This window comes from Amblyraja radiata, chromosome 9 (assembly GCF_010909765.2).
Source record: "Amblyraja radiata isolate CabotCenter1 chromosome 9, sAmbRad1.1.pri, whole genome shotgun sequence".
NCBI classification, from domain to species: domain Eukaryota; kingdom Metazoa; phylum Chordata; class Chondrichthyes; order Rajiformes; family Rajidae; genus Amblyraja; species Amblyraja radiata.
The window spans coordinates 24,954,796-24,979,531 of NC_045964.1; the positions used below are offsets into that span (position 1 = coordinate 24,954,796).

Consider the following 24,736-nt stretch of genomic DNA (forward strand, 5'->3'; position numbering starts at 1 on the left):
CGTTGAGGGTGTTAGAAGTCGCTTTTTTATTTTACTCCAGCGATTAAATTGTCCCGCGATTTTTTTTTTAAACTTCCGAGAACGGATGTCGGAACGATTTTTCTGCATCAGCTGGCAGGCCGAGGAAATCCATCTCAGACAGGCAGGAGAAAACGGCATTTTAATCCCCCCCACCCCCCCCTCAAAGGCGCCAAAGTCGTGCACACGGCCAGTGGCAGAACTGCAGCGCCGCTGAAGGTAAGTGTTGTAACATCGCTACAGTTAGCCTGGTGGGGAAGATGCCGGAGTCAATTATAAAAGATGAAATAGCGACACATTTGGATAGCAGCAGGATCGGTCCGAGTCAGCATGGATTTACGAAAGGGAAATCATGCTTGAGTAATCTTCTGGAATTTTTTGAAGATGTAACTAGGAAAATGGACAAGGGAGAAACGGTGGATGTAATGTACCTGGACTTTCAGAAAGCATTTGATAAAGTCCCACATAGGAGATTAGTGGGTAAAATTAGAGCACATGGTAATGGGGTGCTGACATGGATAGAAAATTGGTTGGCAGACAGGAAACAAAGAGCAGAACGCCCGGAGAATGCGATGCGAAAATCAATCGCATCTCCGGCAAGGTAAAAACCTGAAAAGTTTCCCCCATCCCCTCCCCCTCCCCCCACATAAGACAAACCGGAGAACAATTAAAACAAACTTTTAACAAACACTAAAAATTAAAAATATATAAAAACCGAACAGACTGCCGGCGGAGCTGCCATCGTACGGCGCCACTGGTGGTTTAAATTTTTTTTTGAAACCTATATGATTATTAGGGGTTTGGACACGCTAGAGGCAGGAAACATGTTCCCGATGTTGGGGGAGTCCAGAACCAGGGGCCACAGATTAAGAATAAGGGGTAAGCCATTTAGAACGGAGATGAGGAAACACTTTTTCACACAGAGTTGTGAGTCTGTGGAATTTTCTGCCTCAGAAGGCGGTGGAGGCAGGTTCTCTGGATCTTTCAAGAGAGTTAGATAGAGCTCTTAAAGATAGCGGGGTCAAGGGATATGGGGAGAAGGTAGGAACGGGGAACTGAATGTGGATGATCAGCCATGGTCACATTGAATGGCGGTGCTGGTTCGAAGGGCCGAATGGCCTACTCCTGCACCTATTTTCTATTGTATAGCTGAAGGCATAATGACCAACGGTTGGTGCAGAAGAGAGAACTAGATGTGTAATGATTACAATGGGGCATGGGGTTGATGAAGTTATGGAGATAGTGAGGCACAAAGTCATAAATAGATTTTAAAACAAGAATGAGAAATTTAATTTGAGACATTCAGGAACTGGCTTCAGATGTCGATCAATGCACACAGTGTTGATGGGAGATTATGGCAAGTGAAGACAAGCCTATGGCCAGCCAAGACAACTCTGAGACAGTCAAGTTAACAGAAGCACAGTTGAGAGTTTCAGGGGTAGGTGAGTTGAGGTCGGTGCATGGACGTGGACATCAGCTCATCTGAGAATAAATACAACATCAGAAATGCGTCTGGTTTGTCCTCAGACACTGGCTGGGAAAGTGATAGAGCCATGGCGAGGGTTGAGGCTTGAAACAACTACATTGGATTCAGTCATCCCATTAATTTATTGTAAGTCATCACAAAAAATAACGATGACGTGAAACTGAGTGTACACTTGGAGTATAACTTTGATTATGCTCAACAACGTTTGGCTGCTGGGACTCTGCCCAAAACGTGCATAGACATCCGATCAAGTTCAACGTTGCTTTATCCTGGTGTGGAGAATTTCCAGACATGTCACAACCCACACAGGAAAACCTGTAGTATGTACATACTACAGACTTGCAGCAGATAGTTGAACTGCAAATATCCGAATGTGTCACACACAATAACTTTCTCGACCTCTCCGGCTGGGGAATGGGGAAACAGTGTGGAAGTCGGGGTGGCCTCTTGGTCTTTTTATTTTGCCTTTGTGACCTTCACCTGCGGCAGGGATTTTTTCTTACATCACCTGCTGATCAAATAACTACTTTATAGGCCCACAGGCAAGGATTACTCAGAATTAGTCATGCTGGGTGCACCCAAGGTGCGGAGGAGGCGGGCGACTTGTCGTCATATTTCCTGAAGTATTTAAAGTTTCACAGTTCAGTGCAGCACGCAGATAGCGTCTGGATACTCATCGCCAACATGCAGGGAGAAACGGCTGTGATAAGACAAGGATTCCTGGTCAAAAGGGTAAGGGAGCCTATTGCCTTTCTGATTACATCCAGTGGCGTTTAACATGTACAGTGATAGACTTAAACGTGAATTAATTGCAACCATGACTGTTTCCAAAGAATGATGGGCTAGCTAGATTTTAAGAATTTGTCTCTTCAGTTTTGTTTCGTCTCCACATCATTTCTCCCGCTCACCCTCTCAGAGAACCACAGCAAATTTCTAAACGTTAGGAAATGAATATACTCACCTGATTGTATTTTTCCCTCCTCTCTCTGTTCGGGGCGCATGATCACCGATGCCGCCTCTACTTGGACTAAGGAACGCGTGTGCCATGAGGTTACAATATGCTTGCCTATCGTACCGTTCTCTTTTTTCCAAAGAGACTTGAAACAGTGAAAATAAAACCCTGATTGAGTCATTCGAAAAAAATAATTATGGAGCTGTTTCATCTTTTTTTGTCAAGGAGGAGGGGGTCTTCTATCTTTTTGTCCACCGTTCCCAATCTATGTGAGGAGACTGAAGCGAGGTTGCGTTGGCAGTGGGAGGGCTCTGGGGTGAGTTAGTAGCGGGAGAAGGGCCGAATGGTTTTCTCCTCCCCTGCCGGGCTGTTGTAAAACTCCACCATGCCCAGCTCTTCAGATTGCCGCCCCCAACATCAGTGGCTCTCGCTGGAGACCCTCTGGAGACGTTGCTCCAGTTATTGTCTTCATGTAGCAGTTGGGGAACTTGAGCTGCGGAGGGAACCGCAACCTATCTTTGTCCGCAACCGCAGTCCGAGCCGACCCTGAAGCAACGCCCACACACGGGGGGAGAGGGGGCTTGTTGGCTGCGGACCAGGTGTTGATGTGCGTGGCAGAACAGCGCTGACCAGACCGGGAAGGAAGGAGGGAGGGAGGGATACAAAGTGCTGGAGGAACTTAGCGGGTCAGGCAACATCTCTGGAGAATATGGATAGGTGACGTGTAGTGCCTGGACCCTTCTTCAGACTTCTTGTAAAAGGAGAGTTGGGAGGCAGGACAAAGCTGACAGGTAATAGGTGAACACAGGGGAGGGGGGTTAATAGGCAGATGCTGAGAACAACGGTCAGGGTTTATAGCAGAAAGATGAAGAGTTGCAAATTGTGAAGTCAGAGGAAGGATTTTAGGGGGAGGGTAGAAATAGGTGCCGGTGGGGTTATTGGGTGGGGTGGGAATAGGAGAAAGGGGAGAGGAGAGGGTTGTTAGATAGAGTCATGCAACGTGGAAACAGGCCCATCTGCCCAACTTGCTCATAGCGACCAACATGTCCCATCTGCACTAGGCTCACCTGCCTATGTTTGGCCCATATCCCTCTGAAGCTGTCCCATCCATGTACCTGTCTAAATGTTTCTTAAATGTTGCAATTGTACCTGGATGAACGGCCTCCTCTGGCAGCTCATCCCATATACCCACCACCCTTTGTGTAAAAAAGTTACCCCTCAGATTTCTATAATATCTTTCTCTCTTCACCTTAAGATGTTACCTAAAATTGGAGAATTTTGTTAAAATAGGAAGGGGGGGGGGGGGGGGGGGTGGTGCTCTTAATCCAGTGACTCAGGGCCACCTACTCAAAGTTGAAGATGAGGAAAGGTCACCACCTCCATTCAGCAATATCTAGTCACCGGAGGATTAAAAATAACAGCAGTGTAATGCACGTGGTGACAAAAAAAAACTCGTAAAACTATCTTGAATGTTCCTTTTCTAGCCATTGTTTTTTTATTGTTATTTAGTGGTTCTTCCCCATCGCTGTACCACACAGGCAGTCAGTGCTAATTTGTTCAGAGTTATTGATAAATTTGATGCTACTTATAACCATATAACCATATAACAATTACAGCACGGAAACACATAATCTCCCCTAGTCCCATATACCTGCGCTCAGACCATAACCCTCCATTTCTTTCCCATCCATATAACTATCCAATTTATTTTTAAATGATAAAAACGAACCTGCCTCCACCACCTTCACTGGAAGCTCATTCCACACAGCTACCACTCTCTGAGTAAAGAAGTTCCCCCTCATGTTACCCCTAAACTTCAGTCCCTTAATTCTCAAGTCATGTCCCCTTGTTTGAAACTTCCCTACTCTCAGTGGGAAAAGCTTTTCCACGTCAACTCTCATCATTTTAAAAACCTCTATCAAGTCCCCCCTTAACCTTCTGCGCTCCAAAGAATAAAGCCCTAACTTGTTCAACCTTTCTCTGTAACTTAGTTGCTGAAACCCAGGCAACATTCTAGTAAATCTCCTCTGTACTCTCTCTATTTTGTTGACATCCTTCCTATAATTAGGCGACCAAAATTGTACACCATACTCCAGAATTGGCCTCACCAATGCCTTGTACAATTTTAACATTACATCCCAACTTCTATATTCAATGCTCTGATTTATAAAGGCCAGCACACCAAAAGCTTTCTTTACCACCCTATCTACATGAGATTCCACTTTCAGGGAACTGTGCACAGTTATTCCCAGATCCCTCTGTTCACCTACATTCTTCAATTCCCTACCATTTACCATGTACGTCCTATTTTGATTTGTCCTGCCAAGATGTAGCACCTCACACTTATCAGCATTAAACTCCATCTGCCATCTTTCAGCCCACTCTTCCAACTGGCATAAATCTCTCTGTAGACTTTGAAACTCTACTTCATTACCCGCAACCCCACCTATCTTAGTATCATCTGCATACTTACTAATCCAATTTACCACACCATCATCCAGATCATTGATGTACATGATAAACAACAGTGGACCCAACACAGATCCCTGTGGCACCCCACTCGTCACTGGCCTCCAACCTGACAAACAACCATCCACCATTACTCTCTGGCATCTCCCATTCAGCCACTGTTGAATCCATCTTGCTACTCCACCATTAATACCCAACCATTGAACCTTCTTAACCAACCTTCCATGAGGAACCTTGTCAAAGGCCTTACTGAAGTCCATATACACAACATCCACTGCTTTACCCTCATCAATTTCCCGAGTAACATCTTCAAAAAATTCAAGAAGATTAGTTAAACATGACCTTCCAGGCACAAATCCATGTTGACTGTTCCTAATCAGACCCTGTTTATCCAGATGCTTATATATATTATCTCTAAGTATTCTTTCCATTAATTTGCCCACCACTGACGTCAAACTAACAGGTCTATAATTGCTAGGTTTACTCTTAGACCCCTTTTTAAACAATGGAACAACATGCGCAGTACGCCAATCCTCCGGCACTATTCCCGTTTCTAATGACATTTGAAATATTTCTGCCATAGCCCCTGCTATTTCTACACTAACTTCCCTCAATGTCCTAGGGAATATCCTGTCCGGACCTGGAGACTTATCCACTTTTATATTTCTCAAAAGTGTCAGTACTTTCTCTTCTTTGATCCTCATAGTTTCCATAGCTACTCTACTTGTTTCCCTTACCTCACATAATTCAATATCCTTCTCCTTGGTGAATACCGAAGAAAAGAAACTGTTCAATATCTCCCCCATCTCTTTTGGCTCTGCAGATAGTTGGCCACTCTGACTCTCTAATGGACCAATTTTATCCCTCGTTATCCTTTTGCTATTAATATAGCGGTAGAAACCCTTCGGATTTACTTTTACCTTACTTGCCAAAGCAACCTCATATCTTCTTTTAGCTTTTCTAATTTCTTTCTTAAGATTCTTTTTACATTCTTTATACTCCTCAAGCGCCTCATTTACTCCATGCTGCCTATAACTATTGTAGATCTCCCTCTTTTTCCGAACCAAGTGTCCAATTTCCCTTGAAAACCATGGCTCTTTACAATTTTTACGATTTCCTTTCAACCGAACAGGGACATAAAGATTCTGTACTCTTAAAATTTCACCTTTAAATGTACTCCATTTCTCTTCCACATCTTTCCCATAAAACAAACTGTCCCAATTTACTCCTTTTAAATCCTTTCGCATCTCCTCAAAGTTAGCCTTTCTCCAATCAAAAATCTCAACCCTAGGTCCAGTTTTGTCCCTCTCCATAATTATATTGAAACTAATGGTATTGTGATCACTGGACCCGAACTGTTCCCCAACGCATACCTTTGCCACCTGACCCATCTCATTTCCTAACAGGAGGTCCAGTACCGCCCCTTCTCCAGTAGGTACTTCTATGTATTGTTGCAAAAAACTATCCTGCACACTTGGGTATATTGTCAATGAATCCGGCTACTAGGTTTGTGCGCATGATGATTGCACTGAGCACCTTGGAGCGTGATAGATTCTCCTCCCCACCACCAGGCGACAGAAGGTGCTTGATGCAAAGTCCTTGACTTCAGGATATGAGGAGCTCATGCGTTTACTCATGGGTGTTCATTATGTCCATATTCCATCCCATGGAAGTTGTAATGACCAGGTCATGTTATGAGATCTCGTACTAGGGAATTTAATATTAGTTTTTTTTTTTAGATATGCTGCCTTAGAGCAGGTTTTGGAAGCAAGAATTGATATAATTCAACCAAATTTTGTCTGTGTGGCTGTAGGTGAGTGATCCAACCCTCCCATCTGAAACTCACTCCTGAATTAAACTTGAATCATTGGTTCATAAATTATAGGAGCAGAACTAGGCCATTCTGCCCACCAAGTCTACGCCATTCAATCACGGCTGATCTATCTTTCCCTCTCAACCCCATTCTCCTGCCTTCTCTCCATAACCCCTGCCACCCTTACTAATCAAGGGTAAGATTGGCCACAACTCACAAAACAGTTCAATTCCATTTTCCTTCAATAGTTTATCATACTTACCAATACTAAACTGATACTGCCTTTATTCAATGATCCATTTGTAATCAAATATTGCTTGTATACACAGTTCTCTGTAATAGATGATTTTGAATACAACTTGCCCTAGTGATCACTCCTGGCAGAAGGGATCAAACCTTGAAACGTTGACCTTGATCCTGCCCTGCAAACTCTTTAACATTCAAAAATCGCCACTTGACAGATTAATTGACTCTTCCTGCACCTGTTTTTGATTCTACTCCTGATATCTTAATCATGCTATAAGATAGCAAAATTATTCCTCCACCATTTATTTATTTTTTATCAATACTGGTGATTTGACGATTACGCTTTGGATATATCAGCATTTTGAGCTTCTCTCCAACAACAATTTGGGCATTGACATTTTCGATGGCTTTGGGGGTGAATTTGATATTGGCGGAACAATGGATATTAATTATATGCGGATTTGTAACACTGGTATTCAACTAGACAGCAGAGACATGGAGAAGACAGGAATAGAGTTAGATTTAAACAAACACATGTCATTGTATGATCTTTGAAATTCTCCTCCTCAGAAGGATTTTGACCTGAAATGTCACCTATTCCTTTTCTTCAGAGATGCTGCCTGACGTGTCCATCTTTGGTGTTAACTAGCATGTGCAGTTCCTTCCTACACGCATTATATGATTTGTGTATTCAATTTATTTCCGTGGACAACAAGTCTAACCTGTTTGTGTTTCGGAATGAATAGCCCTCTGGCTGATTATCAACAAAACCAATCTGTCAGATTGTAATCTGGCTTAAAAATTCATTCAAAGGCCCCTTGGATCCTCATGGTGTACCTGGTTGACTTTCATTTGCAAAGAGCCCAAATTGCCTCCATAGTGCAGTGCCCAACCCTTTTTAAGATCAGTTTATTTTGAGTTAAATACATTCTTGCTTCAACATGGCTACACAACAGACACCAGGCTAAGACCTCAAACTATTTGAAAGCAAACTAGTTCAAGTATGATTGAACATAACACCACAAAGAATATTCCATTAATCTTCACAGTTGTAAATAATACCCAATAAATGGAGCTTGATTTTATCCGTCAAAGTTAATACTTTTTACTAAAAAAAATCCTATGATGGCATTTATTTATTTATTTGTTTATTTAAAATATATGTTTTTATTAGAAGCGTAAACACATAATAGCAACACGGTTTGTTTATCAATTACATTCATACAAAGCTTCTGTTCTTTTTATATAATTTTTTTAAAAGATAGACCTGAAAAGAAAGGTCTATAAACTAATAAAAAGGAAGGGATAAAAAGAGAAGAAAAAAAATGATGGCATTCAAGGGTGTTTCTGCTCTTTATAAATTATTTGTAGGGTGCTTTAATACGTTTAATTTAATTTCAGGGTCATGTTATTCACAACTGGAAAGCACGGTGGTTTGTATTGTACAAGGATCAACTTCTCTACCATAAAATTGAAGGAGGAAAGAAGGAATCTCGTCCTAGAGGCATCATTTCTTTAGTAGGATGCACTGTTTCCTGTCCCTGTCTGGATTATGAAAATAGGCCGGTAAGAATGTTAAAGCAAGTTTCTTAAATTTTATGCATGTAAATTTGTTTCTTGCACCTCTATAATTTTTTTTTTTTTTTTTTTTTTTTTTAAATTAGAAGTAGACATATTATAAAATGTAGTTACATATTATAGTAAAAAAACTTTTCATATACGTCAGTCATACATTATTAAAATTTTCCATTATCAATTACTTCTGCTTCTAGTGTTTTTATTTTTTATAGAAAGAGGGAAAAAGAGAGGGTAGAAAGTTACAAATAAAATAGAAAGCAAAAAAAAAACACAACAGAAAAACAAGGGAGGTGGAATGGGTTACCTGTAATACATCAATGGAGATAGGTTCGTAGGTTATAAAGTATAGCTTTTCATCTATTCCTGAGTTCAAGTTTCAGTTGGGTCCTCGTGCTGTGCCAATCTATCCCTTCAGATAGTTAATGAATGGAGCCCAAATTTTATGGAAAAGATCTTGTTTGTCCATTAAGCCAAGTCTAATTCTTTCTAAGTATAGGGTCTCCGACATTTCCGTAATCCACATTTTAATTGTGGGGGTTGTAGGGCCTTTCCAAAATTTTAATATTAATTTTTTTCCGGTTATTATACTGTAGTTGAGGAAATTTCTTTGGTTTGTTGTGAGTGGTAAGCTTTGTTCTGATATTCCAAGTATTATTAATTTTGTGTCTGGGTCCAGTTTTGTATTAATAACTTCTGAAGTTATTTCAAAAATATCAGTCCAGAAATGTTTAAGTTTTATACAGTTTGCAAACGTATGTGTTAAATTAGCCTCTAAATGTAGACATTTATCACAAATAGGAGAGATTTGTGGGAAGATTCTATTTAGTTTTATTTTAGAGAAGTGTAGTCTATATAAGACCTTGAATTGTATTAAAGTATATCTGGCATTTAATGAACATTGATGTATTTGTTGTAAACTTTCGTCCCACATATCTTTCGTGATAGGATGACCTATTTCATTTTCCCATTTGTATCTATATGGTTTGGTCGGTGGTACCTCGTTGTTTAGTAGGGTGTTATAAATATAAGCTATTAGTTTTTCAGTATTAGGATGTTTGTTCAGACATTCATCAAGAATTTCTGATTCCCTAATCCTGTAGAGCACCTCTATAATTTTGCGATGCAATTTAAGATTGTGCAATTTCTTTCTGATACTCTCTGCATTGTTATTTCGTTTGCAATTAGAATACGCTCTCTTACCTTGCAGCATTTCAACTGCGGCCTCTGCTGAGATTTATTTTAAAGACATCAATAAAGCATTGAGTCTGGGAGCTATTCGATCCCATGTGGCTTTGTTCTACATGTCACAGTCCACCTGAGGGATATCAGTTTTGTAACATTTTAAGGAATGCAGAGTTTGCAGAATCAGTACAATTTTGGCAAAGGAAAAGAACTTGCAAAGATCTTGTTACCTGTTTATTTTGACAGCTGGTGATAAAACTGAAGGCAAAGAATTCTGTCGAGCATTTCCTTGAAGCTTCCTGCCGTGAGGAGCGAGATTCGTGGGCTGAAGATATTAATGTTGTGATCAGGGCTATTAACCCAGAACATCAAAAGCAACTGTGTTCTTCTGACACGTCCTTCGAAATAGCAGCAAACATTTGCTTGAGGTAAGTGTTATTGTTCTGATTATTGGCCATCAAGTATGTCTTGTTTCTATCTTGCTATTGCCAAAAAAATTCTGCTTTCTGTTGTGAAGTTGCTCACTCATTCTGGACCCAAGGCTAAATGCCAGTCTTTATGCGTAAGGTAGACAGTGAAGGCCAGGTAATCATTATCCAAATGGAACACCAAGGATAGGCTACTTGCCAATGGGAAGAAGTTACTATGCCAGGGAAATCTGCACGATTGAGTCCCACGGCAAAGAAGGGTCTATTCTGACCATCATGTCTGTCCTTGAAAGATAGACACAAAGTGCTGGAGTAACTTAGTGGGTCAGGCAGCATCTCTGGAGAAAAAGGATCAGTGACATAGTCCCCGACTCGTTCCTTCACCGCAACTCCACAGATTTACTCCTTATCCAATATTCTTTTGAAAGGTGCTGTTGAATCTCCTTCCACCATGCTTTCAGACAATGCATTTCAGATCAGTTATTGCCCTCCAGGTTAATTGTCGCAGACCAAACGTCACCCTGGCTCAGATTACCAAACAATTGTAGTCTGGGCATCAAGACAGGCATAATTATAGCTTGCCATCTCTTATCATCTCAACAATAATGCAGATCAAATAAATATTTGAAATAGTAAAAATATAAAGTACTTTAACTGTTTTCACCCCTAAAGTGCTGTGAATTGTGCATGGTTTATTTTAGAATGGTAGTTTTCTGCTTTGCATTTAACAGCTGGTAAAGTCCCTTTTAATGTTTGCCAAGGGCAGCAGAAATCCAGAAACTATTTTGTGTCACCTTATTAGAACAATGAAAGTGAAAAAGCAGAAACAAAGAACTACCAATGCTGGTCAACACACAAAAGGGCACAAAGTACTGGAGTAACTCAATGGGTCAGGCAGCTTCTCTGGGGAACATGGATAGATGACGTTTTGGGTCAAGACCTTTCTTAAGATCGGTTCCATTTGGTTATCAGAAAAAAACTTGCCTGTGTCCACCTATTACATGCCATGCTTTTTCCTGCCCTTCCCCTTTTCCAGCTTTCTTCATCCCCATCAATCATTCTGCAGAAAGGTCTCGACCCGAAACATCACCTATCCATGTTCTCCAGGGATGCTGCCAGTCCTGCTCAGTTACTCCAGCACTTTATGTCCAAAGTAAAAAAGGCCCTTGGTGCCTTAGGCCATTCCATTTCACAAATCCTTATTGTTCTAAACGTTAGATCACATTTCCGAGTCAATGCCCCCTTGTTTGAGCCCCTCCAGGCCAGGGAAATAGTCTCCCTGTCAAGCTTGCTCACAATTTGATGCTTCAATTAAACTATGTTTATTCTTAAACTGCTGAAAATATATATCACACTACTCGGGATTTGCCACTTCACTGGAATTAATCTAGAAAACCTGGCAAATATGTCCACCCTTGGGAACAGATCCTCAAAACTGTACATGTTATCCGCATTATCTCATCAAAACCATATATGATCATCAGGCGTCTGTATAATACAAGACACCTGAATTCCGAACCTTTTGGCTTAACGTTATGTTCCTGAGTGTTAAGTGCAAGGGCAATTAATCCTCCAATTGTGACCATGTTGTAATTTTACACTCTTTTAAAAAAAGTTGTTTTCTTTTCTTCTTATCACAGTAAATAACATAATGTTTTCCCACATTAGTTGCCCTTGCTCACCCCCTCAACTTGTCTGTACTTCTGTATAAAGTCGTCGCCTTGTCATCACAGCTCGCTTTCTTATCTAGTTTTGTGTTCTTAACAAACAGAGGAAAATATCGAGTATTATCCAAGTCATTGATGTAGATTGCCAGCTGTGATCACACTAATCTATCTCACTCCCTTCTACTGGGAGACCGCCAACTCGAAAGTGTTCAGTATTGTCCTGCTCTCAATTTATATTTTAACTTTAACCCAGCCTTTATCTATAGTAATATATTATCTCTGATTCAATACCCTATTTTACGAAGGGCTTTTGAACATCCAGATACGTAGTAATCGTTGGTTCCTCCTTATCTATCCTATTAATAACATCCTCAAATATAGTGTGCTGGATTGGTCAAGCAACAAGGATCCCTACCCATGCATCCACTGTCTCTGCAGCCACTGTGTTTAAAACCCCAGTTTGCAGGCCATTTGAACCATAGGATTTATCAATCCTTAATCCCATTAATGTATCCAATATTTGTAATTAATACCTGAAGCATGTTACTAAACAATCCAGTTGTTCAATATGTATTTTATTTTATTTGGTGCAATAAGAAGGAAATAAAGTAAGAGGGAGATACAAGGAATTGCAGATGCAAAAAAATGACTCAAAGTGCTGGAGTAATTCAGCGGGTCAGGTAATGTCTCTGGAGAACATGGATTGATTAAATTTTGGGTCAAGACCCTTCTTCAGACTTGGGCCGATAGTAAAGTAAAGTTGAGGCCCATTGCAAGTCGGGGTGAGTGAGGCCCAGAGCCTGCAGGTACCAACACATGGTGGAGAGTGTATATCACAGGGCATGGAAGGAGAACTGTTGTGCTAAACTGCGTTCCGTGTAGGTACCAGGAATCCTGGTTGGACCCACACTGGGTGGCCTAGTGATGGAGTTGGAAGCCAGATGGCAGCACAGGCAAGTGTTGAGGAAGCACATATGGCTGTGGCAGTGAGTTTGGGTCAGAACATAGAGCAGGAATTACAGCGGGAATGTCTCGCAGAACTCCTGTCGGAGAGACGAACGGGACTTCGTCAAAGTAGGCATACCTTGAGTACATTTTACAGTAGGCATTAAAAAGAAACTATAGAAAAGGGATAAGCAAAGAACAAGATATAAGATAAGTAAATTGGATTTTTCTGATCTGTTGTTTAATTAACATAATTTTAGCACCATATATTAACCATTAAAAACAGGACAAATGAAGAAGTTGTTCAAATTAATCCAATCTGACTATATTATCCTAGGTGTTTATACATGGACATGCCACTGGACAAACAATACAGAGATCAAGATTAATAATGCTAAGAGCTAGGTGAATAATCCAGAGAACTGGAGGTCAAATTTCACCGTCAATTTGAGAGGTTACTTTTATTTATTTTTAAAAAGCTAATATCAGTAAGATGACCATTAATTTGCTGCACTTGCTAAAACCTAGTTTTGTTTTCACAAGGAAATGAACAGTATATATCTTGTGCGGGTGGCCAGTGTGGTTCCACACCCACTCCTTCAATGTTGCCGAACCCATGCTGGGTTTGACAACACATTGGTTTCCCAACTTGACATGGCTCGTACAAAGGGGCATTTAATAGTTTACAGGCAACAACTGCATTGGGGATGTGTAAATAAGTTAAAAAAAACACAATCTCTTTAACTTGCAGTCACGTAATCAAAGAGATGCAAGAAACCAACAGTGGGATCAAGGAGATGACAAACGGTGAATATGGGAACACCTACAAACAATGCTTCACCGGTAAGCAAGAGTGTACCTGAAGAATTAAATCTTATTCTTTAACAATTCATAAGTGTGCACTTCATTCTAGATCCCCCAACCACAAGAAACAACCTGCTTTCATCCATTGTGTCTCATCTGCAGATAATGTGAAACGCCTTCAGCAAATTATCTTTTAATCTCCTCTGCACTGGCAATAATACCTCCAATTTTTTCATGTCATTTTCATTTCAAGTTTTCACATCAAGCAGCCATTCAAACAATGAGCAGACAAAATGTACATGTTTATGGAGTTCAACAATGTTTATTAGTCATCTTTGTGGTAATTTTCTTCGCTCCATTGATTCAGTTTATATATATTTATTAAACAATACATGGCAGTTCATGTGTGTAAATTAGTTTTCACTCTTGGTGGACTCTGTTTAAGATAAAAAAACATGTATTGTAACTCAGTACCCAGGAAGAGAATATGTGGCTTTTTGAAACACGATAAATATTTAAAATCCTGCTCAGATGAGTGAACCAGATGTCTTTAGTGGTGGAAAGGAGGCTCATGTGAAATTGGGGTAAAATAAGAATGAGTGATAGCGATTGAAAACAAATTGGGTAGGGATCATCTTGATGAAACTGGGATCCCTTTCATTGCCCTGGGGGCTGGGATTCCTGACACCATGCTTCTGTTTCTGAACCTGGTCCTTGCTGGAGAATGAATTTTAATGTCAACATGCCCTCTGTATTTCACCTGTTGTGTCTGCAGTGTTGCCAGGCAGCTAGTTTGGATTCAGCTAGTTGCCCTTTGCCAACTTCTGTTACTCTGAGAACTTAATTATTTGGGGGGGAGGAGGAGCAAGAACAAACGCTTGAAAAGACTGGCACTGGATTTGCCCAGACAAAAGCCCAGCATGTCGGTGGTGTATGACAGACTAGCGTTCTGTAAACACCTGTGTCCTAGTTCATTTCAGTGTAACTTGATTCCACTTTACTAAAACATTACAAGAAAAAGCAAGAGCATGAAGCTGCTTAACAGTGGTTTTCTTATTCCAATTGAAGTCAATGTATCCTGAAAATGTAAGATCTGATATTTTAGGCATTCTGCAGGAGTCTGTCATTAAAACATTGTGTTAAATCTTTTCTTGTCACTGCATAGGAGGCCATTTGGCCTATTGGGTCAATGCTGGCTCCGAGAAGTGCAATCTTCTCATTCCCATCTCCCCCTCCTTATACCCCTATACAACATATTTGGTTTGTTAAGAGAGAGTGCGAACTTGACATGGATAATGTTTGAGGTCGGGATCAAACCCATGCCACTGGAATTGTGAAGTGACCGCACTAACTTGTGCACCACCTGTTATGGAATAGGAAGATACTATTAATCCACCTTTAAATAGATTTTCCAGCCTTTGATCGCTAATGAATAATATTTATTAGGGTGTATGAGAATTGTCGGCCTATGGAATATTTGAACAGAGCATTTCCCCTGCAACCATTGAGGAAAGGTCTGACCATTCTTTGGAAGTGAGGTTGCAAGAAAATCTCTTGGTGGTTTACCCCTTTTCCATCTGAAATAGGCATTGAAACACTGGCACTGCAGGATTTCCTCTAACTGGTCTTACAAATGTTTGGGGTCATGATCCCATGCACCTTAACCAGTTTTGATCCTTTATTGAATGTATTGCTATCTTTGTGAGCCTCAATACACTTCTCAATCATATCCTTATTTTATTTTTGTCTACAGGCTCGACAGCTATTGACTGGCTGGTGTCCAAAAACGTTGCCCATTCCCGATCAGACGCCGTCACCATCGCCTCCCTTCTCATCGAAGATGATCTGATCAAGCCCGTTGGAGATAAAAGCACAAAAGCCAGGTGGAATATCGTCAGCACAGAGCAGTTCCTCGATGATTCAACAGCATTGTATTGTTTTGTAAGTCTCCTGCATTGCATCAGTTGTAATGGTTTCATGCACAAGCATCTTCTTCTCTTCTGCAGTGTTTTGTTATTGCTCCTCTGTCTCTCACAAAGTAAGAATACTAGCCCACCTTCAAGTTCCCAGAATGAGGCACAAGTCTCTCGGACACTGCTGCTGGAGAATGTTGAGCTTTATAGTTAGTCATACAGCACGGAAACAGGCCCTTCAGCCCAGCTTGCTCATGCTGATCAAGGAGCCCCATCTACACTAGTCCCACCTGCTCGTGTTTGGCCCATATCCCTCTAAACCTTACATAATAAAAAGGAACTGCAGATGCTAGTTCATACCAAAGATAGACACAAAATGCTGGAGTAGCTCAGCAGACCAGGCAACATCTCTGGAAAAATGGATGTGATGTTTTAGGTTGGGTCTGAAGAAGGGTCACGACCTGAAATGTCCTCAATCTATTTTCTCTTGAGATACTGCCTGATCCACTGAGTTACTCCAGCATTATGTGTCTATCCTTTAAACCTTTCCTATGTGTGTACCAATCCAAGTGTCTTTTAAATGTTGTTATAGTTTCTGCCTCAACTGCTCCCTCAGGCAGTTCATTTCATATACCCACCATCTTCTGTGTGGAAAATGTTACCCCATATATTCCTATTCAATCTTTTCCCTCTTCCCTCAACCTATGTCCACTGGTCTTGATTCCCCCATCTCTGTGTAAAAGGCTCTATGCATCTACCCTATCTATTCCCCTAACAAGCTTGTACACCTCTATAAGATCACCTCTCGTTCTCCTATGCTTCAAGGAATATAGTCCTAGTTTGTCCAACCCTACAGCTCAGGCCCTCAAGTCCTGGGAACATCCTCGTGATTCTTCTCTGCACTCTTTCCAGCTTAACAACATCTTTCCTTTATCAGTTGCAATCTTGAGCCCTTGCTCCATTGTATCAATGACTATCGGCAGGCTCGGCAATCGTGTTGCTGAATACCTCCGCTCAATCCGCATAGGCCTATGAGATCTCCCTGTTGCGAAACACTTTAACTCCCCCTCTCATTCCCATACTGAACGTTCGGACCTGGACCTCCTCCACTGTCAGAGTGAGGCCCAACGCAAATTGGGGGAACAGCACCTCTTATTTCGATAGGGCAGCTTACAACCCAACGGTATGAATTTTGATTTCTCCAACTGAGAAAACACAATCTGCCACAGGCAATGATGGTCCAGTTTTATACTGCCATCGTAGAGTCTGTCCTCACCTTCTCCATCATGGTCTGGTTTGGCTCAGCCACCAAGCACGACATCCGGAGGCTGCAGCGCATCGTTCGATCAGCCGAGAAGATTGTTGGCTGCAACCTTCCCCCCCCCCCCCTACCCATCGACGAACTGTACACTGCAAGGGCCAGGAAGCGAGCGGGTAAGATCATCTCTGACCCACCTCACCCTGGCCACAAACTCTTCGAAGCACTTCCCTCTGGAAGGCGCCTCCGGACTGTCAAAGCCGCCACAGCCAGACATTAAAAACAGCTTTTTTCCACAAGCAGTAGTTCTACTCAAGAGCCAAAAGTCTAGCCTCCTGGTTTATTTATAATTGTCTACTGTATATTGTGTTGTTACTTGCGAGCAAAGCACCAAGGCAAATTTCTTGTATGTATACTTACTTGGCTAATCTAATGTATTCAATTCAATTCAAGTAACCCTTGCTTTCCCTCTCTTTCTCTGTCCTTCCCCCACCCTATGTCTCTGTCTAGTTTCACTGTCCTCCTGATTAATTTTGCTGTTTGTATGGCCTCGTTGTCACCTTCCTCTCAGCTAACAATGATCCATTCTACATTTCCAAGATTATTATCTGCTTTGATCTGTTGCTTTCAAACCTTACTCTTCCACATAACTCTAGTCTCCCTCTCCCCTGACTCTGTTTGAAGAAGGGCCTCAACACGAAACATCACCTGTTCCTTATCTCCAGGGATGCTGTCTATCCTGTTGAATTGCTCCAGCATTTTGTGTCTATCTTCGAGGGGCAACCTAAGTTGGTGGTGCATCCTGATGTAATTAATTCCTTAATTCTGATATTTGTTGACTGCCACCTATTCCATGAACATTGATATACAGGTAACTGTTGGTGAGGAGTTAGAATATCTAGCCTGTTGAACTTTACGAATAATTGATAGTCACATGTCCCAAATTCTTTCTTCTTTGACTTCTAATATTTCCGTGTCTTCTTGTGGCTTTGTTTATGTTGTATGTATCGAAGATTGTTATTCTTGATGTTGTCAGGTTAAAAAAATAGTAATTGTACAATAACTTGCTGCTCATTGACCTTTTGCTTTGAAACTGTGACTTACAATGAAAATGTCCAATGCACAAGTAGTTTTAATTGGGGGGGCTGAGATAGAATCAAAGAATGTAAAGGAGGCCATTCAGGCTATTTTGCTATGCTGACCCTTTTTGAAAGACGTACCCACTTAGTCCTACTCTTCACGTCATTTACCTGCAAATATGCCTGTTTCAAGTAAATAAACAATTATACAGTAAAAGGTTGAAGCTGGTAACTAGTTTTCAATATTGCATTTCTGATAGTAATATCAAACGGAATTATATTGTCTTCTCTTTACTTGCTTTTCCAGTTAGTTTAAGTGTGTGCCATCTAGTCACTGACCCTGCTGCCATTAAAAAAAAGAAAAGATTCTTCATGTTATAGAGTGAAAAGCTGGGAGGATCATTGTCCCTGTGCAAGTTTAAATTATGAAATAAAGAAGGGGAATCGCTAATCCTACCTTTACTGTTCATTGTTAACAATCCTTTACACACATTAGATGCCATGTTATCTTCAATGAGTTTTGTCACCATGTTGTAACTTCTGAAGGACAAACCAGTTCTATTAATTCTTTGTGGGATATGAGTGGGTGAATGGTTGTGTGGGAGGCTGGTCAGAATTCTAAAACTAAAGTATTTTACTTTTTTTGCAGGCAAAAAGTGAGAGGAAAACGGGTAGTCCTAATGATAAAATTGAAATACCACATATTGATCTCAGTGGCAAGATTGTAAAGCAAGGATTTTTGATGAAGCAGGTAACTAGTTTTCAGACTCTCATTTCAATTGGCGTAACGTGAAAATATTCTGAAATTACGGAGAAATGGAAAGATCCTGCTCATCTCTCAGTTAAGATGCAGTCAATTGCACACTAAATGCCGTTAGTGAAAATGTTTCCAAGAGTTGATATGTTGATTGTTAATAGTATTCATGTGCATAAGTTAACTGGGTAATCTATACCAGTGAATGATTTGGGTTCAATCCTCGGTCAGTGCTCATCTACTAGATCAAGGAAAAAGTTAACCGGTGATTCAGATTCAGATTCAACTTTAATTGTCATTGTCAGTGTACAGTACAGAGACAACGAAATGCAGTTAGCATCTCCCTGGAAGAGCGACATAGAATATGATTTCAATAAATAAATATTTTTACATGTATACAGACATAGTGTTTTTCCTGTGGGAGGAGTGTCCGGGGGGGGTGGGGGGGGGGGGGGGGGGGGGGTGATTGGCAGTCACCGAGGTACATTGTTGAGTAGTGTGACAGCCGCAGGGAAGAAGCTGTTCCTGGACCTGCTGGTCCAGCAACGGAGAGACCTGTAGCGCCTCCTGGATGGTAGGAGGGTAAACAATCCATGGTTGGGGTGAGAGCAGTCCTTGGCGATGCTGAGCGCCCTCCGCAGACAACGCTTGCTTTGGACAGACTCAATGGAGGGGAGCGAGGAACCGGTGATGCGTTGGGCAATTTTCACCACCCTCTGCAGTGCTTTCCGGTCGGAGACAGAGCAGTTGCCATACCATACTGTGATACAGTTGGTAAGGATGCTCTCGATGGTGCAGCGGTAGAAGTTCACCAGGATCTGGTGAAGCAGGTAACTAGTTTTCAGACTCTCATTTCAATTGGCGATCAGTGATCCCTTGAAGCAAAATGAAATATGTACAGGTTAAGGCAGGATTCTGGTCTTGAACAGAATAGATGGGGTAAATGCAGTCTTTTCCCCAGAGAAGGGAAATCAAGAACCAGAGGACATGGGTTAAAGGTGAGAGGGAAAAGGTTTAATGGGAACTTGAGGGGCAACGTTTTCACACTAACGTTGGTGGGTATATGGAAGGAGCTGCCAGAGGAACTAGTTGAGGCAGATACTATAATAACATTTTTAAAGACATTTGGACAGTACATGGATATGAAAGGTTTAGAGGGATATGGGTCAAATGTGGGCAACTGGGACGAGTGCACATGGGGTATCTTAGTCGGCATGGGCAAGTTTGCATACTATATGATTCTATAACCCGGACAGTTTGCAAAAATGTGGCTGCGAATAGTGTTCCCAGACAGCGGAAGATGATTTCACCCATGAGCAGCTGGCAAATCCATGCCACCGTTCTCCCAAACAGTCGCTTCGTATATGCCGACTGTTCATAAGTTGGGGAGGATCCGATGAGATCTTGTTTTACAGTCTGCTCTCATTTAAAAAATGACCACTTGGAGAAGGAACCAGAGTCCTGCTGATGCTTTGCCTTCACACTCTAGCAAGTTTGGGAGCAGCGGTGGGTGGTGACATTGGTTCACGGAACGACCGAATGGAGGCGACGGCTGTAACGGGCCTTTGTGGCCAGCTGCAGCTGGGACTGTAAAATGGTGCCAAAATGGCGCCTCTTGCTTATAGATTCAGTGGGCTGGTCTGTACATTTTGTACTAACTAGGATGATTGTGCTTATGCACGGGGATGGTCTTGCTGAGCCGTATGCAAAAGATGTATGTCACTGCACCTGGTACATGTGACAATAAAGAAACATATAGTCCCAATACCATTGGAAGTGTGATGTGGGGCTAGGAGTTGGTTCTGTTGTTGTCACTGCATGGTGTTTCAAATTCTGCTCAGCTTTATCCTGGATAACATGCACAGGTCCTGAGTATTAAAATCTGTATAAAGTTCTTAGTCAAAGGTGACAAGTTTGAAAGCCTCACAGAATATCAATTGCTAACAGTAAACATGTTTAAGAAAATCATATCTCTGCTAAACGTTGGTGTTTTTCGCTTCCATGCATTGTAATATCCTCAATGTGATGATTTGTTTGTTTTGCTTAGGGACACAAAAGAAAGAACTGGAAAGTGCGAAGTTTTGTTCTGAGGGAGGATCCTTCACACCTACATTACTATGATCCCTGCAAGGTACCTGTCTTGTGCTTTAACTCCAGTTTACAGTGAGAGTAGTTTTCTACATAAGGAGATGGGAGCAGTGCCTGTGGATCTTCACATGTCCCTCCCAACCCCTTTTGACTACTACAGTAAATGTAGATTTGGTTCTAAATCTAATTATGGACTAATTATTTGATTCTTCAGTTCTATACAATAAATGGTAGGGCCCTGGGGAGTGTTGTGGATACAGGCTGATTGTTGACTTCAGGAAGGAAAAGCTGAGTATTAATGGACCTGTCCTCATTGATGGACAACGATAGAGAAAGACAACAGCTTCAAGTTCCTAGGTGTATGCATGTCTGATGATCTGCCAGTACATTGGTACAATCTCAAAGAAAGCTCATCAAAGCCTCTACTTTCTCAGAGATTTCAGGAAATTTGGCATTTCACCAAATATCTATAAATCTTCTTCAGGTCTATCGAGAGCATGTTGGCAGGTTGGATCTGGCCTGCTTCAGTATCTTGAACATTCAAAAAGGAGGGAGACTCCAGAAAGTGGCGGATATTACCCATCCTTCCCGGGTATTGACCATTCTGCCATCAAAGGGGTCTAAAGGAAGCACTGCCTCAAAAAGGCAACTAATATCTTCAAAGACTCACACCCCCTGGCCACACTTTCACCTTTTGGGTACCATTGGGAAGAAGGTACATGGCGATAATGTTGAGGTTCAAGAAATGCTTCATCCCACTATCTATCAGGCACTTGAACCACCCTGAACAACTTAATCACAACCCAACCTCAGCAACAGTCTACTGTAGACTGTATAGGTTGAACTGCATACTTAAATTTGAACTATGGTTTGGTTACCTAGTATTACTAATGATTTGCATTATTGTGTATTTAATTATTGTGTTATTGCATTGTTATGCCTGTAAAGCTGCAGTAAGATTTTAATTGTTCTGTTTTGACTCTTGAACTTGATCGGTATGAACAAATTGGGCAGAAGTACTTGTGTGCAAAACACAGCATTTCACTGTACCTAGGTACATGTGACAATAAAGTATCATTGAATTGTATAGCTCTATGACTATAAACTGAGTTTGATATGCTGCACCACTGAATTCCTCATTTTATGCAGATCATTGATGTTAGATAACTAGTCCAGGAGATGTATCAATGGTAAATAAAATAACATTATGTGAACATTTAACATGTCCTCACTAACATCATCAAAAGGCTGTTTTTAGCCTGAAGCAGTGATTTCAGAATGCACATATAATGTTAACAAAGTATAATTCACACTCAATTCGTGTTCCTTGCAGTTTTAATGTTTCCATAAGTTTATTTCAAGCTTATGCCCAACTGACTTGAAATAACTGTTTTACATTAATAGGAACCAAATAATGAACCAGTTGGTGGTATGTCACTTCGTGGCTGCTTGGTATCTGCATTGGAAGATAATGGAATCCCACCAGGTGAGGTTTGGCATCTTGACTAGAAACAAAGGAGGAAAGAACCTAGAGTAGCAAACTGTTTATTGGGCCACCATTATTTTGGGCAACCATTATGCATTGCTTGAAATAATACAGTCCTGCAGTGGTTATGAAGCAGGAGTGCTGTTAGGGGCTTCTCAGAGCACCAGATTGGAAGAATTGGAACTTAATGAAGAACCTTGTAATTTAGGAGCAGGCATTGGAAAGAAAAATGATCATGAATAGTGCTGGTTTATCATTAAGTTTATTTGTTTTCTTTAGTGAAGTAAGTCTGTAATGTTAGTCCAGCCCGGCTTGGAGATGGTGTCTGCAGACCCACACTATGCAGTTGACTTTTAATAACCAGAGGGGATAGTTCGGAATAGATAGGGTAGATGCACATAGTCTTTTACCCAGAGTAGGGTAGAACCAGAGGACCTGGGTTTAAGGTGAAAGGGGAAAGAATTAATAGGAACCCAAAATGCAACTTTTTCACACAAAGGGTGGTGGGTGTATGGAATGCGCTGCCAGAGGAGGTAGTAGAGGCAGGTACAATAACATCATTTAAAATATATTTGGACAGGTACACTGATAGGTGAGGTTGAGAGGAATATTGGCGAATCGTGGGCAGGTTAGACCAGTGTAGATGGGGCATCTTGATAGGCATGTGGAAGTTTGCCTCTAACCTTTGAATTTCAACCACTCTCCTTGACACTGTGCATTTTTTAGTGATAAACGAACCTACTAATCAGCATGTCTTTGGCCTGTGAAGTGAAACCAGAGTACCCAGAGGAAACTCCACAGGGAGAATGTGCAAATTCCTCATAAACAGCATCAAAGGACAAGATTGAGTTTGGGTCACAGAAGCTGTAAATTAGCAGCAACACTAGCTGTGTCACAATGCCACTCTGATATATTCTTAAGTAAGAGGACTTTGGTCACACACTGGATTTCCTTTTATAATATAATAAATATTGATATTTACCTTTTCATATTTCAGGAATAAAGGGAAATGTTCAAGGCAACCTCTTCAAGATCATTACCACCAACGATGTGCATTATTACATACAAGCTGGCTCTAGTGCTGAAAGATCTGAGTGGATTCATGCAATCAAACGAGTATCTTAAACATCTGGTAAATGCCCACAGTTGGAAAATATAACACAGAAAAAGAACTGGAAAAACTATTTCTATGGTCAATCTTGTAGCAGTTGATTCTTTTCAAGGTAGTGTTATGTTCGATTATGGGAGAAGGCAGTCTTAACTATGAAAACATTTCTCATGTGTTATTTGTCTACACACTCTCACAGAGAATGGCGCACTGTCAAGAAAAATTATCCACTGACTTTTTGAACTGTTTTACAGGAAGAATGAAATATGGTAGACTTTAGATACAAAACTGGAACAGCTAGGTTGTTGTAATTTTTAAACTTTGCATTAAGATTTGTTTTATGTCTACCTGTAAATTTTTAATGAGTAAACTGTTTACCAGGCTAATTGGACAACCCTCAAAAGCTCCCAACGGCAATGCAACACAGTACAGGCCCTGTTCCACTTTCCCGAGTTACTCACGAACTCTCCCGAGTTTTACCCTTGATTCGAACTCGGGGAATGTCGGTAGCGAGCTCGTAGGAGTCCGTAGATGTTTTGTAGTGGCTCGTAATGCCAGCCATTGGAACTTGGGGTATCGGGTAAGTCGGGACGTTTTTTCAATGTTGAAAAATGTCCACGAGTTAAAAAAAATAGCCCCGAGTACCTACGAATGGCTATTAACGTAATTATCCGAGTTCGAATCAAGGGGAAAACTCGGGAGAGTTCGTGAGTAACTCAGGAAAGTGGGACAGGGCCTTAACAATGCTGTCTGCTGAAATCTTGGGCAAGAACAAAAACTTATCATCTTGTCACTATTTATATTCCCAAATAATTATTGAAGCACTTTATTTTTCTATTTATTGTATTGTATCCAAATATAAATGTTGTGCAAATAGCTGATGAGCTTGGACTTTTCTTTTAGTGGCAGAGACTTTAAAATATTACTCAATGCAATTTTACGTTGGCTAGCAATTTTGAGTGTAATTAAAGGAATACTACTATAATTATTAAAGGATCCGGCTAGATTATCTCATCTCTGGCCTGTTTTTATTCAACACGGTGGTGGCAGCAGTAAAGTCGCTGCCTTTCGGTACCAGAGACCCGGGTTTGATACTGACTGCAGATACTGTCTGTTGGAGCTTGGACGTTCTCCCCATGACCTGCGTGGGTTTTCTCCGGGTGCTCAGGTTTCCTCCCACACTCCAAAGACGTACATGTTTGTAGGTTAATTGGCTTAGGTGAAATTGTAAATTGTCCTTAGTATGTGTATAGTGTCAGTGTGCGGGTATCACTGGTCGGCGTAGACTCAGTGGCCCAAAGGCCCCGTTTCCGCTCTGTATCACTAAATTAAAAAGCGAAACTGGTAAAGTTTGGTGCAAGGAATGTGGGGAGGGTGGTGTTGGAAATATATTCAGTTCCCTCCGGGACTGTTCTCCTGTAATAATACCCAGATAACCAACAGAACACAAGCGTCCGTAACA

General features: G+C 41.2%; 1 protein-coding gene across 2 annotated transcripts; it reads left to right on the top strand.

The window, feature by feature from the left end:
- Nucleotides 1–1,881: 1,881 nt before the first annotated feature.
- On the top strand, nt 1,882–23,814 carry plek2 (pleckstrin 2). 2 transcript variants are annotated; one of them, XM_033026904.1, is made up of 9 exons: nt 1,884–2,236; nt 8,386–8,550; nt 9,991–10,172; nt 13,536–13,627; nt 15,342–15,529; nt 18,488–18,589; nt 20,640–20,723; nt 22,085–22,166; nt 23,164–23,814. In XM_033026904.1, exons 1-9 carry the CDS (start codon nt 2,189–2,191, stop codon nt 23,289–23,291), a joined length of 1,071 nt encoding a protein of 356 aa, XP_032882795.1. In that variant the 5' UTR covers nt 1,884–2,188; the 3' UTR covers nt 23,292–23,814. The 2 variants fall into 2 exon arrangements, with proteins under 2 accessions (XP_032882796.1, XP_032882795.1); XM_033026905.1 differs by lacking the exon at nt 22,085–22,166 and having other exon boundaries at nt 1,882–2,236; nt 23,164–23,283.
- Nucleotides 23,815–24,736: the final 922 nt, after the last annotated feature.

Bases quoted from the DNA above. Each gene is read 5' to 3' on its own strand.
- plek2 (XM_033026904.1), top strand. From the start codon at position 2,189: ATGCAGGGAGAAACGGCTGTGATAAGACAAGGATTCCTGGTCAAAAGG. The intron at 13,628-15,341 runs GTAAGCAAGAGT...TTTTGTCTACAG, and splicing joins CTACAAACAATGCTTCACCG to GCTCGACAGCTATTGACTGG. The intron at 18,590-20,639 runs GTAACTAGTTTT...TGTTTTGCTTAG, and splicing joins AAGGATTTTTGATGAAGCAG to GGACACAAAAGAAAGAACTG.